Source organism: Physella acuta, unplaced genomic scaffold, assembly GCF_028476545.2.
Source record: "Physella acuta isolate Inbredline_101_S28 unplaced genomic scaffold, ASM2847654v3 ptg000235l, whole genome shotgun sequence".
In the NCBI taxonomy this organism is placed as follows: Eukaryota; Metazoa; Mollusca; class Gastropoda; family Physidae; genus Physella; species Physella acuta.
Genome location: NW_026731754.1, coordinates 509,869 through 528,375, shown reverse-complemented (window position 1 = coordinate 528,375; position 18,507 = coordinate 509,869). Strand labels below are relative to the sequence as shown.

The window sequence follows — 18,507 nt, the reverse complement described above, 5'->3', positions numbered from 1 at the left end:
GGTATGTAGAAATTCAAATCTGCTCCTATTTTCACGTTCTGAAATTTGCTATCCTGTCCTGTCCTTTTTCTGTAAAAAATTGGGTTTGTTTTTTCGTTCATTTTATGGCTCACAAAGCAATATTGCCTCATTTAGTGCACACAGTAATATGACGTCATTGATTATCGATTAAACATTGAAAATTTTGTCTAATCTAAATGGTTTGCGTGAAGAGTTTCTTGCATACAATTCTTCGGTTAGGGGCGAAGCCCCACCCCCCGCGTAAGAACGTCTGAGCCCCCCCATCTGTAAAGACATTTCTTCATCGATACTCTATAATAAAATTACCGCCTAATTAATGTGTCTAATCTAAAAAGTGGTTTTCTTGCAATTTCTTGAATGCAATTCTTCGGGTAGTGGCTAAGCGCGACACCAGTGTTTCTTTCAGACTTTTTCCTCCCCGGAGACGGGTGGGGGTACTTGAAATTTTCGGGGGCGGGGGTGGACACTAGAGCAATATTGCCTCCATCTCCACTGCCACTCTTCCTTGTTCTTGGCATTCTTGTATCAAAATTGTATGATAGTAACACAACCTCAGTGGCGGAGCGAGATCGGGTGTCACGCTGCTCCGCAGCACCTGATGGTCCCCCCCCCTTAAGAAATTTACATATATTCCATATACCCTTGTGAGTATGTGTATAATTTTTTTTTCTGCTGAATGTTTTTAATTTGTTTACACCCCCCCCCACCCAAAACATGGGTTAAAATATAGTTTATTACGATTCTCAACCAAGCCGTTTTCCTCAGGCATATATATTGCAACGTTGAGTTTATGTAACTCTCTCGTCACCCCCACGATGATTGCTTTAAATTGTGCTCAGATACTAACGATTTGTATCTATATTCAGTTATACATTTAGCTGAATTTTGCATGTTTTCTTTAACGGCTGTATGTTCTACACCCTTTCTAATTAGTCGACACAGAGTTTTATATTTGATTTTTTTTAATTTCTCGAATATACGAAGTATAGAGAAAGTCTTGTAATGGTGCAAAAAAAATCGAGATTTTCACAGATCTCGATGTTGTACACCCCCCCCCCCCCCCTGAGTCGAAAAAACATAGTTTTGCAACCGTGTCCGTATGTATGTGTGTCTATGTGTGTGTGTGTGTCTGTAAACACGATAACGTGAGTGCCGTTACGGCTGGGTTGATGACATTGATATTATATCAAAATCGCAGATCCGTATCAACGTTTGAGCGATTTCCGATAACCGGCTGTGGAACTTTTCTACTTTGAATTTTTCAAAAGCCTATAACTTAAGTACTATTTCAGATAGATAAATGAAATTTCACACGTGAGTGAAAGATCTACTTATCTACCTGCTCTCAAATTTTGAGTGATTTCTGTTTACCGAAAGTAGTAATTTGCGCTATTTCCGATTTCTCAAAAAACGCATGTAAATTTATAAAGTACTAATAATATTCCGCACATTTTACTTGGCGTTCACTTGGTGTGCAATCTTTTGTCTACGAGATTTTATTCTATTTTTATAACTTTAAGTATTTAAAATGGATTAAAGATCATGTCTATAGTCCGAGTTCCCATCCCCTGTTGTTTTATATAAGAATATTCGAGAGAGTTTAGGGGAGATCACTCCCTGTTTATTATTTTTCTATAATCTCTTAAAATCTCATTTTTGTGTTATTTAAAAGGATGGTAAAATTAGAGAATATGAGACAGGCTTTCTATGGGCGCGGACGTCCGGGACAGAGTAATTTGATAAATGTTTGCGTTTGTGTTTCATTTTGAGTTAGAATTTTAGTAGTTTTTTTGAGTTTGCGATGCTTGCGTTTGCAATGGTCTTTTCTTTTTGTATTAATTTTGTGTTAGCTTTTACGTTTTTGTTTGCGTGTTGCATTTGTATTTGCGTTTTTGTTTGCGTTTAATTTTGCGTTTTTGCGTCAGCATTGTGTTTGTATTTTTGTTTGCGTTTGTGTTCATGTTTGAGTTAGAGTTTGCATTTGTGTTTGCGTTTTTATTTTTATCTGTATTTATGTTTGCGTTTCTGTTGGCGTTACTGTAATGCGTTTGTGATGATATTGTGTTTGTTTTACGTTTTCTGTTCCCATGTTGGTACATTAAAAAAGATATATATGTGTGTGTATGCATGTGCACGTTTGTAATTTAACAGTTTTTATGTATTCACAGGTTAATGGATTTTTTAAATATACTTAGACGAAATTATGTTACTTTACAAGAACAAATCAATGTCGATAGTGGCATACTTGACTACATGTTTCAAGAGCAAGCCATAGAATATGACGACAAAGAGGAAATATCAGCCTATAAAAACAAAAAATCAAGAAACGCAGCTTTGCTTGGAAAAATCATCGAATCTAAATCCGCCCAAAAAGCAAAGACTTTCTTTAACGCTCTAAAAATATATGATCCACACATAACGTCGATCTTTCCAACAGATGCAACTCTGGAAAGAAGTGTTACAGGTAGTGTATTGTTTAGATTTAAAATAAAGCTCTGCATATCACACACAGAAATAATTGATGTTTTCATTATATAACTATGCACTTTGTATAATACCTCCATTATTCAAAAGTTTAGATATACACTCTTTGTTTTTTTTAAATTTGTGTTAAACAGTATAGCTCTATTGTTCTAATTACTAGAACTACTAATTTAAAATGTATGCTATTTAAATTTTGTAGACGACTGCAGACAAAGCTTTACACAAGCCCAATCACAGGCAGTTGTTTCTTCTTGTGAAATTGAAGACCACACTGATACACACACTGTAAGCCTTTAGAGTTTTGCTTTGTATTTTCTAAGCCTCGATTGAAAATGTTAACTATAAAAAGATCAAATAATATCAAATATCAGTTAATATAACGCGAATTACTAAGGTATAACAAGAAAGAAGACCCTATTTTTTTTCAATATAGGTGTCTAAAAACAAAAGCGACCATCGTGCGAAAGTTATAAAGTATTTTGGTTAGACGTTAAACCTAATATTTATGTGCTGTGTTGTTAAAATAAAATATTAGCACGAGGTATCTGATTCTACTTTTTTTTAGATATGAAATGTACATTTTCGCTTGATTTAAGCTTGATTTAAGCTCGAATTATATTACTGTAGGTAAAGAGCCGGAGACAAGACGTTTCATCTAAACTTTCAATAATAGTTGAGTACCAATGTTTAATAAGAGAACTATGTCTATTTAAGTACTGTAATATGGTGACTGACAGCGATTTTAATACATTACTAGCTACTGAGTGATAGCCGTGAAGGCTTGATAACTGCTTAACTGGTAGGTAGGATTACTATTGTACTGTAAGAAAAGAAAATAATTAGGTCAAGTGGCTGAAAGAAAGACTCACAACAGAACACAAGTTTTGGCGAACATTCTGTGGTTATAATACACAAACCATTTTAAAGGTTTAAATTCATTAAAAAAAATCAGGAGTAAAATGAAACAATAAGGGAGTATCTGAGGACTGAAAAAGAAATGGTAAAGGCATGTAATTTCTGGGAGCAGATAGCATAATTACTGTTGCGAGACAGAATAATGTTGGGGATTAAGGATGGTGAAACTAGAAAAGTGTTGCTGTCTCAAGCACCATTAACTTGGATATCCTTCATAGAATTATTTAAGACGAGCTGACCCGCGCCGTAAGCGTTCGCCGCTGTTTAGGTGTTTTATTTTCTACTTTAAAACAACTGCTGCCTTGTAGTTTGTTCTTAGTTGGACAAAGCCTCTACGATTGTAAACATTGGGGTTGAACCATAGCTCACCTGACAGGTGGGGGATGAGGGTGGTGGCTAAGCAGCGGGGTGTTTTCTATGGTCTCCATGAGTTTCTTCAGCTAACTATATATATATATATATATATATATATATATATATATATATATATATATATATATATATATATAATATATATATATATATATATATATATATATATATATATATATATATATATATATATATATATATATATATATATATATATATATATATATATATATATATTAATACTAATAGTTTCGCTGTCTGTGTATCTATCTGTCTGACAAGAACGCTCTGTCTGACAAGAACGCTCTAGAGAAAACATAAGCAAAAAAAAGAACGCTCTAGAGAAAACATATGCAAAAATTCTGACAAGAACGCTCTAGAGAAAACACAAGGAAAATAAAAACATGCATAGTAATTCGAAAAACGAAGTATGACGTCGCCACATTTAGTGCACACAGTAATATGACGTCATTGACTATCGAGTAAACATTGGAAATTTTGTCTAATCTAAATGGTTTGCGTGAAGAGTTTCTTGCATACAATTCTTCGGTTAGGGGCGAAGCCCCACCCCCCGCGTAAGAACGTCTGAGCCCCCCCATCTGTAAAGACATTTCTTCATCGATACTCTATAATAAAATTACCGCCTAATTAATGTGTCTAATCTAAAAAGTGGTTTTCTTGCAATTTCTTGAATGCAATTCTTCGGGTAGTGGCTAAGCGCGACACCAGTGTTTCTTTCAGACTTTTTCCTCCCCGGAGAGGGGTGGGGATACTTGAAATTTTCGGGGGCGGGGGTAAAATTTTCGGGGAGGGGGCGGACACTGGAAAAAGTATATAATTATATTTCGTTGAATGGGACGGTAGACATGTTTTTTTAGGGGTGGGAGTGGGGGGGGGGGGTGGTGTGTGTATCTGGTGTGTGGGGGGGGGGTGGGGGGTGGTGTGTGGGGGGGTGGGGGGTGGTGTGTGTGTGTGTGGGGGGGGCGGGGGTGGTTTTAGTTTAGACTTTTTCCTCCCCGGAGAGGGGTGGGGGGTACTTGAAATTTTCGGTGGCGGGGGTAGAATTTTCGGGGAGGGGCGGACACTGGAAAAAGTATATAATTATATTTCGTTGAATGGGACGGTAGACATGTTTTTTTAGGGGGTGGGGGTGGGGGGTGGTGTGTGTGTGGGGGGGGGTGGTTTGTGGGGGGTGGGGGGGTGGTGTGTGTGTGTGGGAGGGTGGGGGTGGTGTGTGTGGGGGGGTGGGGTGGTTTTAGTTTAGACTTTTTCCTCCCCGGAGAGGGGTGGGGGGGTACTTGAAATTTTCGGTGGCGGGGGTAGAATTTTCGGGGAGGGGCGGACACTGGAAAAAGTATATAATTATATTTCGTTGAATGGGACGGTAGACATGTTTTTTTGGGGGGTAGGGGGGGTGAGGGGTGTTGGGGATGGGGGTGGGGGAGGGGGTATGGTGTGGGGGGGGGTGGGGTGGGGGGGGGGGGTGGTGTGGTTTTAGTTTAGACTTTTTCCTCCCCGGAGAGGGGTGTGGGTACTTGAAATTTTCGGGGGCGGGGGTAGAATTTTCGGGGAGGGGGCGGACACTGGAAAAAGTATATAATTATATTTCGTTGAATGGGACGGTAGACATGTTTTTTGGGGGGTGGGGGTGGGGGGGGTGTTTGTGGGGGGTGGGGTGGGGGGTGTGGGTGGGGGGGTGGTGTGTGTGGGGGGGGGGGTGGGGGTGGGGGGGTGTGTGGGGGGTGGGTTGGTTTTAGTTTAGAGAAAAGAGACAGCACTATCAGCCTAGCGCCCGTTGTAACCTTCCTCAACGGGCCATTTTTCTAGTATATAAATATTAATACTAATAGTTTCGCTGTCTGTGTATCTATCTATCTATCTATCTGACAAGAACGCTCTAGAGAAAACATAAGCAAAAAAAGAACGCTCTAGAGAAAACATAAGCAAAAATTCTGACAAGAACGCTCTAGAGAAAACACAAGGAAAATAAAAACATGCATAGTAATTCGAAAAACGAAGTATGACGTCGCCACATTTAGTGCACATAGTAATATGACGTCATTGATTATCGATTAAACATTGGAAATTTTGTCTAATCTAAATGGTTTGCGTGAAGAGTTTCTTGTATACAATTCTTCGGTTAGGGGCGAAGCCCCACCCCCCGCGTAAGAACGTCTGAGCCCCCCCCCCCCCCAGCTGTAAAGACATTTCTTCATCGATACTCTATAATAAAATTACCGCCTAATTAATGTGTCTAATCTAAAAAGTGGTTTTCTTGCAATTTCTTGAATGCAATTCTTCGGGTAGTGGCTAAGCGCGACACCAGTGTTTCTTTCAGACTTTTTCCTCCCCGGAGAGGGGTGGGGGGTACTTGAAATTTTCGGGGGCGGGGGTAGAATTTTCGGGGAGGGGGCGGACACTGGAAAAAGTATATAATTATATTTCGTTGAATGGGACGGTAGACATGTTTTTTTAGGGGTGGGAGTGGGGGGGGGTGGTGTGTGTATGTGGTGTGTGGGGGGGGGGGTGGGGGGTGGTGTGTGGGGGGTGGGGGGTGGTGTGTGTGTGGGGGGGGGGGGCGGGGGTGGTTTTAGTTTAGACTTTTTCCTCCCCGGAGAGGGGTGGGGTGTACTTGAAATTTTCGGTGGCGGGGGTAGAATTTTCGGGGAGGGGCGGACACTGGAAAAAGTATATAATTACATTTCGTTGAATGGGACGGTAGACATGTTTTTTTTGGTGGGTAGGGGGTGTTTGGGATGGGGGTGGGGGAGGGGGTATGGTGTGTGGGGGGGGGGGGGGTGGGGTGGGGGGTGGTGTGGTTTTAGTTTAGACTTTTTCCTCCCCGGAGAGTGGTGGGGTACTTGAAATTTTCGGGGGCGGGGGTAGAATTTTCGGGGAGGGGGCGGACACTGGAAAAAGTATATAATTATATTTCGTTGAATGGGACGGTAGACATGTTTTTTTGGGGGGTGGGGGTAGGGGGGGTGTTTGTGGGGGGGGGTGTGGGTGGGGGGGTGGTGTGTGTGTGGGGGGGGGGGTGGGGGTGGGGGGGTGTGTGGGGGGTGGGTTGGTTTTAGTTTAGAGAAAAGAGACAGCACTATCAGCCTAGCGCCCGTTGTAACCTTCCTCAACGGGCCATTTTTCTCGTATAATAATAGTTTCGCTGTCTGTGTATCTGTGTATCTATCTGACAAGAACGCTCTGTCTGACAAGAACGCTCTAGAGAAAACATAAGCAAAAATTCTATCTGACAAGAACGCTGTAGAGAAAACACAAGCAAAATAAAAACCTGCATAGTAATTCGAAAAACGAAGTATGACGTCGCCACATTTATAATCTCAAGCCGGAGAGTGCACACAGTAATATGACGTCATTGATTCTCGAGTAAACATTGAATAAACAGGAAATTTTGTCTAATCTAAATGGTTTGCGTGAAGAGTTTCTTGCATACAATTCTTCGGGTAGGGGCGAAGCCCCACCCCCCGCGTAAGAACGTCTGAGCCCCCCCCCCCCTCCCCAACTCAAAAGAAATTTCTTCATCGATACTCTATAATAAAATTACCGCCTAATTAATGTGTCTAATCTAAAAAGTGGTTTTCTTGCAATTTCTTTAATGCAATTCTTCGGGTAGTGGCTAAGCGCGACACCAGTGTTTCTTTCAGACTTTTTCCTCCCCGGAGAGGGGTGGGGGTACTTGAAATTTTCGGGGGCGGGGGTAGAATTTTCGGGGAGGGGGCGGACACTGGAAAAAGTATATAATTATATTTCGTTGAATGGGACGGTAGACATGTTTTTTTAGGGGTGGGAGTGGGGGGGGGGGTGGTGTGTGTATGTGGTGTGTGTGGGGGGGTGGGGGGTGGTGTGTGGGGGGTGGGGGGTGGTGTGTGTGTGTGGGGGGGGGGCGGGGGTGGTTTTAGTTTAGACTTTTTCCTCCCCGGAGAGGGGTGGGGGGGTACTTGAAATTTTCGGTGGCGGGGGTAGAATTTTCGGGGAGGGGCGGACACTGGAAAAAGTATATAATTACATTTCGTTGAATGGGACGGTAGACATGTTTTTTTTGGGGGGTAGGGGGTGTTTGGGATGGGGGTGGGGGAGGGGGGTATGGTGTGTGGGGGGGGTGGGGTGGGGGGGGGGTGTTTTAGTTTAGACTTTTTCCTCCCCGGAGAGTGGTGGGGGTACTTGAAATTTTCGGGGGCGGGGGTAGAATTTTCGGGGAGGGGGCGGACACTGGAAAAAGTATATAATTATATTTCGTTGAATGGGACGGTAGACATGTTTTTTTGGGGGTGGGGGGTGGGGGGTGTTTGTGGGGGGGGGGGGGTGTGGGTGGGGGGGTGGTGTGTGTGGGGGGGGGATGGGGGGGTGTGTGGGGGGTGGGTTGGTTTTAGTTTAGAGAAAAGAGACAGCACTATCAGCCTAGCGCCCGTTGTAACCTTCCTCAACGGGCCATTTTTCTCGTATAATAATAGTTTCGCTGTCTGTGTATCTGTGTATCTATCTGACAAGAACGCTCTGTCTGACAAGAACGCTCTAGAGAAAACATAAGCAAAAATTCTATCTGACAAGAACGCTGTAGAGAAAACACAAGCAAAATAAAAACCTGCATAGTAATTCGAAAAACGAAGTATGACGTCGCCACATTTATAATCTCAAGCCGGAGAGTGCACACAGTAATATGACGTCATTGATTCTCGAGTAAACATTGAATAAACAGGAAATTTTGTCTAATCTAAATGGTTTGCGTGAAGAGTTTCTTGCATACAATTCTTCGGGTAGGGGCGAAGCCCCACCCCCGCGTAAGAACGTCTGAGCCCCCCCCCCCCTCCCCAACTCAAAAGAAATTTTTCATCGATACTCTATAATAAAATTACCGCCTAATTAATGTGTCTAATCTAAAAAGTGGTTTTCTTGCAATTTCTTTAATGCAATTCTTCGGGTAGTGGCTAAGCGCGACACCAGTGTTTCTTTCAGACTTTTGACTCCCTTAAGAGGGGTGGGGGTACTTGAAACTTTCGGGGGCGGGGGTAGAATTTTCGGGGAGGGGGCGGACACTGGAAAAAGTATATAATTATATTTCGTTGAATGGGACGGTAGACATGTTTTTTTTTGGGGGTGGGGGGGGGGGGTTGTTTGTGGGGGGGGGGGTGTGGGTGGGGGGGTGTGGTGTGTGGGGGGGGGATGGGGGGGTGTGTGGGGGGTGGGTTGGTTTTAGTTTAGAGAAAAGAGACAGCACTATCAGCCTAGCGCCCGTTGTAACCTTCCTCAACGGGCCATTTTTCTCGTATAATAATAGTTTCGCTGTCTGTGTATCTGTGTATCTATCTGACAAGAACGCTCTGTCTGACAAGAACGCTCTAGAGAAAACATAAGCAAAAATTCTATCTGACAAGAACGGCTGTAGAGAAAACACAAGCAAAATAAAAACCTGCATAGTAATTCGAAAAACGAAGTATGACGTCGCCACATTTATAATCTCAAGCCGGAGAGTGCACACAGTAATATGACGTCATTGATTCTCGAGGTAAACATTGAATAAACAGGAAATTTTGTCTAATCTAAATGGTTTGCGTGAAGAGTTTCTTGCATACAATTCTTCGGGTAGGGGCGAAGCCCCACCCCCCGCGTAAGAACGTCTGAGCCCCCCCCCCCCTCCCCAACTCAAAAGAAATTTTTTCATCGATACTCTATAATAAAATTACCGCCTAATTAATGTGTCTAATCTAAAAAGTGGTTTTCTTGCAATTTCTTTAATGCAATTCTTCGGGTAGTGGCTAAGCGCGACACCAGTGTTTCTTTCAGACTTTTTCCTCCCTTAAGAGGGGTGGGGGGTACTTGAAACTTTCGGGGGCGGGGGTAGAATTTTCGGGGAGGGGGCGGACACTGGAAAAAGTATATAATTATATTTCGTTGAATGGGACGGTAGACATGTTTTTTAGGGGGGGGGGTGTGGGGGGGGGGGGGTGTGTGTGGGGGGGGGGGGGCGGGGGTGGTTTTAGTTTAGACTTTTTCCTCCCCGGAGAGGGGTGGGGGGGTACTTGAAATTTTCGGTGGCGGGGGTAGAATTTTCGGGGAGGGGCGGACACTGGAAAAAGTATATAATTACATTTCGTTGAATGGGACGGTAGACATGTTTTTTTTGGTGGGTAGGGGGTGTTTGGGATGGGGGTGGGGGAGGGGGGTATGGTGTGTGGGGGGGGGGGTGGGGTGGGGGGGGGTGGTGTGGTTTTAGTTTAGACTTTTTCCTCCCCGGAGAGTGGTGGGGGGTACTTGAAATTTTCGGGGGCGGGGGTAGAATTTTCGGGGAGGGGGCGGACACTGGAAAAAGTATAGAATTATATTTCGTTGAATGGGACGGTAGACATGTTTTTTTGGGGGGTGGGGGTGGGGGGGTGTTTGTGGGGGGGGGGGGTGTGGGTGGGGGGGTGGTGTGTGTGTGTGGGGGGGGGGGGGGTGGGGGGGTGTGTGGGGGGGTGGGTTGGTTTTAGTTTAGAGAAAAGAGACAGCACTATCAGCCTAGCGCCCGTTGTAACCTTCCTCAACGGGCCATTTTTCTCGTATAATAATAGTTTCGCTGTCTGTGTATCTGTGTATCTATCTGACAAGAACGCTCTGTCTGACAAGAACGCTCTAGAGAAAACATAAGCAAAAATTCTATCTGACAAGAACGCTGTAGAGAAAACACAAGCAAAATAAAAACCTGCATAGTAATTCGAAAAACGAAGTATGACGTCGCCACATTTATAATCTCAAGCCGGAGAGTGCACACAGTAATATGACGTCATTGATTCTCGAGTAAACATTGAATAAACAGGAAATTTTGTCTAATCTAAATGGTTTGCGTGAAGAGTTTCTTGCATACAATTCTTCGGGTAGGGGCGAAGCCCCACCCCCCGCGTAAGAACGTCTGAGCCCCCCCCCCCCCTCCCCAACTCAAAAGAAATTTCTTCATCGATACTCTATAATAAAATTACCGCCTAATTAATGTGTCTAATCTAAAAAGTGGTTTTCTTGCAATTTCTTGAATGCAATTCTTCGGGTAGTGGCTAAGCGCGACACCAGTGTTTCTTTCAGACTTTTTCCTCCCCGGAGAGGGGTGGGGGGTACTTGAAATTTTCGGGGGCGGGGTTAGAATTTTCGGGGAGGGGGCGGACACTGGAAAAAGTATATAATTATATTTCGTTGAATGGGACGGTAGACATGTTTTTTTAGGGGTGGGAGTGGGGGGGGGGTGGTGTGTGTATGTGGTGTGTGGGGGGGGGGGGGGTGGGGGGTGGTGGTGTGTGGGGGGTGGGGGGTGGGTGTGTGTGTGTGTGGGGGGGGGGGGCGGGGGTGGTTTTAGTTTAGACTTTTTCCTCCCCGGAGAGGGGTGGGGGGGTACTTGAAATTTTCGGTGGCGGGGGTAGAATTTTCGGGAGGGGCGGACACTGGAAAAAGTATATAATTACATTTCGTTGAATGGGACGGTAGACATGTTTTTTTTGGGGGGTAGGGGGTGTTTGGGATGGGGGGTGGGGGAGGGGGTATGGTGTGTGGGGGGGGGTGGGGTGGGGGGGGGTGGTGTGGTTTTAGTTAGACTTTTTCCTCCCCGGAGAGTGGTGGGGGTACTTGAAATTTTCGGGGGCGGGGGTAGAATTTTCGGGGAGGGGGCGGACACTGGAAAAAGCATATAATTATATTCGTTGAATGGGACGGTAGACATGTTTTTTTTGGGGGTGGGGGGTGGGGGGGTGTTTGTGGGGGGGGGGGGGTGTGGGTGGGGGGTGGTGTGTGTGGGGGGGGGTGGGGGGGGGTGTGTGGGGGGTGGGTTGGTTTAGTTTAGAGAAAAGAGACAGCACTATCAGCCTAGCGCCCGTTGTAACCTTCCTCAACGGGCCATTTTTCTCGTATAATAATAGTTTCGCTGTCTGTGTATCTGTGTATCTATCTGACAAGAACGCTCTGTCTGACAAGAACGCTCTAGAGAAAACATAAGCAAAAATTCTATCTGACAAGAACGCTGTAGAGAAAACACAAGCAAAATAAAAACCTGCATAGTAATTCGAAAAACGAAGTATGACGTCGCCACATTTATAATCTCAGCCGGAGAGTGCACACAGTAATATGACGTCATTGATTCTCGAGTAAACATTGAATAAACAGGAAATTTTGTCTAATCTAAATGGTTTGCGTGAAGAGTTTCTTGCATACAATTCTTCGGGTAGGGGCGAAGCCCCACCCCCCGCGTAAGAACGTCTGAGCCCCCCCCCCCCCCTCCCCAACTCAAAAGAAATTTTTTCATCGATACTCTATAATAAAATTACCGCCTAATTAATGTGTCTAATCTAAAAAGTGGTTTTCTTGCAATTTCTTTAATGCAATTCTTTGGGTAGTGGCTAAGCGCGACACCAGTGTTTCTTTCAGACTTTTTCCTCCCTTAAGAGGGGTGGGGGGGTACTTGAAACTTTCGGGGGCGGGGGTAGAATTTTCGGGGAGGGGGCGGACACTGTAAAAAGTATATAATTATATTTCGTTGAATGGGACGGTAGACATGTTTTTTAGGGGGGGGGGGGTGTGGGGGGGTGGGGGGTGGGGTGTGTGTTGAGGGGGGGGGTGGGGTGGTTTTAGTTTAGACTTTTTCCTCCCCGGAGAGGGGTGGGGGGTACTTGAAATTTTCGGTGGCGAGGGTAGAATTTTCGGGGAGGGGGCGGTCACTGGAAAAAGTATATAATTATATTTCGTTGAATGGGACGGTAGACATGTTTTTTTTTGGGGGGGGGGGGGGGGGGGGTGGTGTGTGTGTGGGGTTTTTGGTTTTAGTTTAGAGAAAAGAGACAGCACTATCAGCCTAGCGCCCGTTGTATCCTTCCTCAACGGGCCATTTTTCTCGTATACTAATAGTTTCGCTGTCTGTCTATCTATCTGACAAGAACGCTCTGTCTGTCTATCTGACAAGGACGCTCTAGAGAAAACACAAGGAAATTAAAAACATGCATAGTAATTCGAAAAACGAAGTATGACGTCGTCACATTTAGCATAGAAAAGAAAATAATCTCAAGCCGGAGAGTGCACACAGAAACATGACGTCATTGATTCTCGAGTAAACATTGAATAAAAAGGAAATTCTGTCTAGTCTAAGTGGTTTGCGTGAAAAGTTTCTTTCATACAATTCTTTCATACAATTCTTCGGGTAGGGGCGAAGCCACACCCCCGCGTAAGAACGTCTGAGCCCCCCCCCCCCGCCCCAACTCAAAAGAAATGTCGTAGTCGATACTCTATAAAAAAAACTACCGCCTAATTAATGTGTCTAATCTAAAAAGTGGTTTTCTTGCAATTTCTTTAATGCAATTCTTCGGGTAGTGGCTAAGCGCGACACCAGTGTTTCTTTCAGACTTTTTCCTCCCCGGAGAGGGGTGGGGGTACTTGAAATTTTCGGTGGTGGGGGTAGAGACAGCACTATCAGCCTAGCGCCCGTTGTATCCTTCCTCAACGGGCCATTTTTCTCGTATATATATAGTTAGCTGAGGAAACTCAGAACCAGATGAACATTTTAATCGGAGGAATATATATATATATATATATATATATATATATATATATATATATATATATATATATATATATATATATATATATATATATATATTTAAGGGAAACAAAAATGACTCGATTTCCAGTTTTATATATATAAGGAAAAGCACAAATTTATTAAGAACTGTGCCTGGCATGGGGCGAAAGGTGTAAGAATTGTGGCAAACTAAATAATATCGCCCTGAGGTTTGGAACGAAGCAAGTAAACCATGTAAGTGAGAAAGATACAGATTGATGGTTATTGCCATCGGAAGAAGAGTGTGTATTGGTAAAAGAAGATTGAAGAGGTAAAAGAAGATTGAAGTAACGATGGTCATTAAACGAAATAAAGTGCTGTTACGTGTTGATTCAGGGGCAACTGCGAATACACGTCTAAGCAAGTATACAAAGTATACACAGATCAAGTATAAGATCAAAACTAAGCTAACATTATATGACGAGAAAAATGGCCCGTTGAGGAAGGATACATCGGGCGCTAGGCTGATAGTGCTGTCTCTTTTCTCTAAACTAAAACCACCCCACCCCCCCCCCCCCCCCACACACACACACAACCCCCCAAACCCCCCCACCCCCCCTCCAAAAAAAAAACATGTCTACCGTCCCATTCAACGAAATATAATTATATACTTTTTCCAGTGTCCGCCCCCTCCCCGAAAATTCTACCCCCGCCCCCGAAAATTTCAAGTACCCCCACCCCTCTCCGGGGAGGAAAAGTCTGAAAGAAACACTGGTGTCGCGCTTAGCCACTACCCGAAGAATTGCATTAAAGAAATTGCAAGAAAACCACTTTTTAGATTAGACACATTAATTAGACTGTAATTTTATTATAGAGTATCGATGAAGAAATTTCTTTTGAGTTGGGGAGGGGGGGGGGGGGACACAGTCGTTTTTACGCGGGGGTGGGGCTTCGCCCCACCCGAAGAATTGTATGAAAGAAACTTTTCACGCAAACCACTTAGATTAGGTACAATTTCCTTTTTATTCAATGTTTACTCGAGAATCAATGACGTCATATTACTGTGTGCACTCTCCGGCTTGATATTATTTTCTACTCTATGCTAAATGTGGCGACGTCATACTTCGTTTTTTCGAATTTCTATGCATGTTTTTAATTTTCTTGTGTTTTCTCTAGAGCGTTCTTGTCAGATAGATACATAGATAGACAGACAGCGAAACTATTAGTATTATTAATGGAAACACAATTCAGCCATAAGGAAAAGCAAGGCTGCTGGTTAAAAAAAACCCTGTTACGTGAAAGAAGTATATGGTCGATTTTGTTATTTTGAACCATAGACATCTAGCTCTCATTTTAGAAAGAAAAACATCTGACAAAATGTGATTAATTCCCGTCTGGCTTCAGTTGTGTTGTTTAATTGTGAACATACAAAATGAGGCTCTGTGTAGGCAATTGCAATGTGCATTGATTTACTTTATTACATAAAGTTACTGTGACGGCAATGTATCTATGTATCCTTATAAGATTTTTTTTTTGCTTTGTCAAATAAGGGGTGGGTGATATTTTATATTTTATGACATTTCTGGTCTAAAATAGAAAAAAAAGTGGGCATGTTGCGTTTTATATTATTAATTATCATTACATCATTTGCTATTATAGATATTGTAGTTACTTGAATACTTAGTGTTTACCGTGTAACTGATGTGGGCTCCCGGTCAAAAACCCCCTGGACATAAACCCCCTGGACATAAACCCCCCGACATAAACCCCCTGGACAAAAACCCCCTGCGACATAAACCCCCTGGACAAAAACCCCCCGCGATATAAACCCCCTGGACAAAAACCCCCCGCGATATAAACCCCCTGGACAAAAACCCCCCAATTGAGGTTTATATAAGGAAAAACCAAAGATTACGAGAAACAAAATTAATATAAAAATACAAAACAAACATTAGGAAAAAAATTTTATTTTTATTATAACTTTAAAAAGACAGATTGTGAGCGATGCCTCGCAAATACTCAATAATGGTGGACTCATTAAAATTTTTAACAACACAATTCGAGAGCTGCTATCAATATATTTTTTTTTTCTGTTTTGGTAAACAGTGACCTGAATTAATCTGTGTACAATAAACCTCTTGGAGAGATTGTTCCTTTTTAATAAAGTCAATAAATTTCCAAATATTTGGGTGGCAACATCCCATATGCGACTGAAAACTTCTGTGCCAGCCTTCAACTGAGTTGTTTGTTTTTGGCATATGGTCTTCTGCACGTGTGTGCATGTTCCAAATGTCAAGTGGAAACATAGGTTGTCTTCGACCTCGACGTTGTGGTCTGCCAATATAGTAGTCCTCAAAGTAGTCTGCAATCGGCATTGCTTCTTGGGGGAAAATTTCCAATAATTTTTCAAAGGCATAACTCATGTGTTCGATGGGAACAAAGGCCAACGCAGGTAGCATTCTGAGCTTGAGAGCAAATTCACTATCAACTTGGTAGAGTTGTTGAAGGCCAGAGTCCTGAATTTTTCTGTATATATTTTGGCTAAGATGGAAGAAACATCCTTTTACCTCACACTCTGGAAATACCCTTTCAACACTTTTTATCACAGCCATTTCAAAGTCAATCATAATAGAAATTGGTTGCAGGTTTGTGTTTAAGACCGTTAGCTGCTGTAAGAGTGCTGTGTATGTTTCCTGTGTTTTGTTTTGAAGCAAGGCATAAACACATGGAACAGTGCGTCCATTGACCAATGCATGGACTGTGTACAGTTGTGAAAACAATGCAGGAGCTGTTTTGAATGTACCATCCATAAACCAGTGCTGATTAACCTCCAATAACCTAAGGTTGTCCTTGGTTCCAAACAAAAACATCCTACCTTTTGATTTGGCACCGGAATCGAACAGAAGAAATTGTTGGCCATCTTGTGTCATTGTATATTGTTCAGGAATGATTATATCATCAACATTCCTTGGATCAGACAGTGGGTGTTTTAGCGTTTGACGTTGACGCCTGATGTTACGCCGTATGTGTGGAATCGAGGGCAGCTTAGCCTTGGCATCTTCAGTAATCGTAGTAATGGACTGAGTGATGATCTGCTGGGGTGTTGCTTCCGTTTCTTCTGCCAGTTGTTTCATCTGCTGCACTACTTTACACACTTCCAGTTGAGATGGATCTGGTCCATGCGAATGTTCATTACATCGTCCAACAAGCTGTTCACCATGAATCTTTATTTTTGCTTTGCATTCTGCCTTGTTGCGTCTTTTGGAACACTCAAATGACACAACGCCGTTCGCCAGATCTTTTTGCTTGACATAAACATAGCCTTCAAAAATCACCTTTACATTTCCTTTATTGGATTGAACAAACTCCATTCCAGAAAATATACGATTTGTCGAGAAATAAATTTGATTTTATATTTATACCATGGTTCTGTATGCCAAGGTGGATATGAACCAAGCTTCCGCCGGTGAATCCCTCACATCTTTTGAATTGTTAAGAATGTGTTGCTTTGATCCGCACGGCTCCCACATGTGGATGACCCATATCTAAGGTGTTGTCGGTGCCCGATCTTTGATCAAATACAACTAAGGTCACTCCTTGATTTCGAAAAGCATTTTTTTAGGTAGAAACTATTTTCTTAGTCGTAAAAAAATTAATTTAATGTAATTTTTTTTAAATTTCTTGGTTCACATCATCGTTATTTTTTCTTTATATAAACCTCAGTCCGGGGGTTATTATCCGGGGGGTTTATATCGCGGGGGGTATTTGTCCAGGGGGTTTATGTCGCGGGGGGTTTTTGTCCAGGGGGTTTATGTCGCGGGGGGTTTTTGTCCAGGGGGTTTATGTCGGGGGGTTTATGTCCAGGGGGTTTTTGTCCAGGGGGTTTCTGTGCGGCTGTTAATTACAGACAGCATCGTCTAAGCTTTATCTATATATATATATATATATAATTGTCTTCATTGAGCACAATAGAAAACACCAAGCTGTAAGTGCGCCTAGTAGCCCCTCTCATCCTCTCTAGGCATATCCCTACCACCCCCACCCCCAAATGGTCTGGTGAGCTGTGGTTCACGCTAGATGTTTAAAATCATAGAGCCGGGTTTAGTGACGGCTATTAGGGGCAGATAATTTAGTTTGAAACTATTTTAAACTTACGGGAGGTAATTAAGAGGAGGCTGCTTTCTCGAGGGGGGGGGGGAGCGGGTGTGTGTAGGGTGTAGGGTAGGGGTTGGGTGAAAGGAGGGTGGGGGGGGGGGGGTTATCGTCCTTATCGTCCTAGTGATAGTGGATTAAAGCAAATATTTTCAATGGCAGCATTGGTACTGTCGAATTCACAAAGTATGAATTACTGAAAAGTAGAAAATAAAACAACTAAATAGCGGCATATCTTACGCCGCTTTTCAATGGTTTTTATGTTATTTTTTAGAGTATTTTGTATTTGTTTGGGCCGAGAATATTGTATAAATTTCATAAATTACGTCTAGATAAGTAAATCTATAGATCTAAATCAAATTTTAATTAAATAGTTCATTACTTCATATTCTAAAATTGGAAGATGACGCCATTGGTTTTGTGTACTTTCCGTACTTCAAACATATGACATGTGACGTCATCGATTTCGGCGTTCTTGTCCCAGCTATAAACACTTTTCCGGTTTTATAATTAAAACTGCTTTTCTACATTCGAATGTGCCTTTGATTTTTATTTTTCTTCTTGAAAATAAAATTTTGTTTATACATTTAAAACATCTACCATATTATTTTCAACAAACTTCCGTATCAAATTCTCCATATATCGCTGAAGATTCTGATGTGATATCCTGCGAAAATATTTTGCAGACAGAGAAAGAGAAGTGCGCACATGGGCTTTTATATTTTAGGATTCTCTACATGGGGACCATCCGAGACACCACCACGTAAGGGCTTAGCCCTTCCTACCCCGCTCTCATATCACTACCACCCCCACCCCACCAGTCTGGTGAGCCGTGGTTCACCCGCAATGTTTACAATGTGACGGCAACTAGGGGAAGATAATTTAGCTTTTAAACAATTTCAAACTAATGAGAGGTAAGATGTTCTGCTTGATCTGTTTATTGTCGTCTGTAAACTGTCGTCAGAGACGGCTGCTTTCACGGGGAAAGGAGGGGGGGGGGGGTGGTGTGGAAGGCGAAGGGGAGAGAGGGAGCAGGGGGG

General features: G+C 42.9%; 2 protein-coding genes across 1 annotated transcript; both read right to left on the bottom strand.

The window, feature by feature from the left end:
- LOC131938139 (uncharacterized) overlaps positions 1 to 18,507 on the bottom strand; it is a 312,258-nt gene that overhangs the window by 120,581 nt on the left and 173,170 nt on the right.
- LOC131938131 (uncharacterized) lies at positions 2,723 to 16,449 on the bottom strand. Its single transcript, XM_059296034.1, has 2 exons — positions 15,513 to 16,449; positions 2,723 to 2,844 (listed from the first exon to the last, which is right to left on the bottom strand). The coding sequence occupies exons 1-2, from the start codon at positions 16,447 to 16,449 to the stop codon at positions 2,723 to 2,725; spliced, it is 1,059 nt and encodes a 352-aa protein (XP_059152017.1).

What these genes read in the sequence shown, in the direction of transcription:
- LOC131938131 (XM_059296034.1), bottom strand. Translation starts at nt 16,449, where the DNA reads ATGAAACAACTGGCAGAAGAAACGGAAGCAACACCCCAGCAGATCATC. An exon ending in TTTTCAGTCGCATATGGGAT is followed by an intron (nt 2,845 to 15,512) that starts GTTGCCACCCAA and finishes ATCTTTTTATAG; the next exon opens with TTAACATTTTCAATCGAGGC.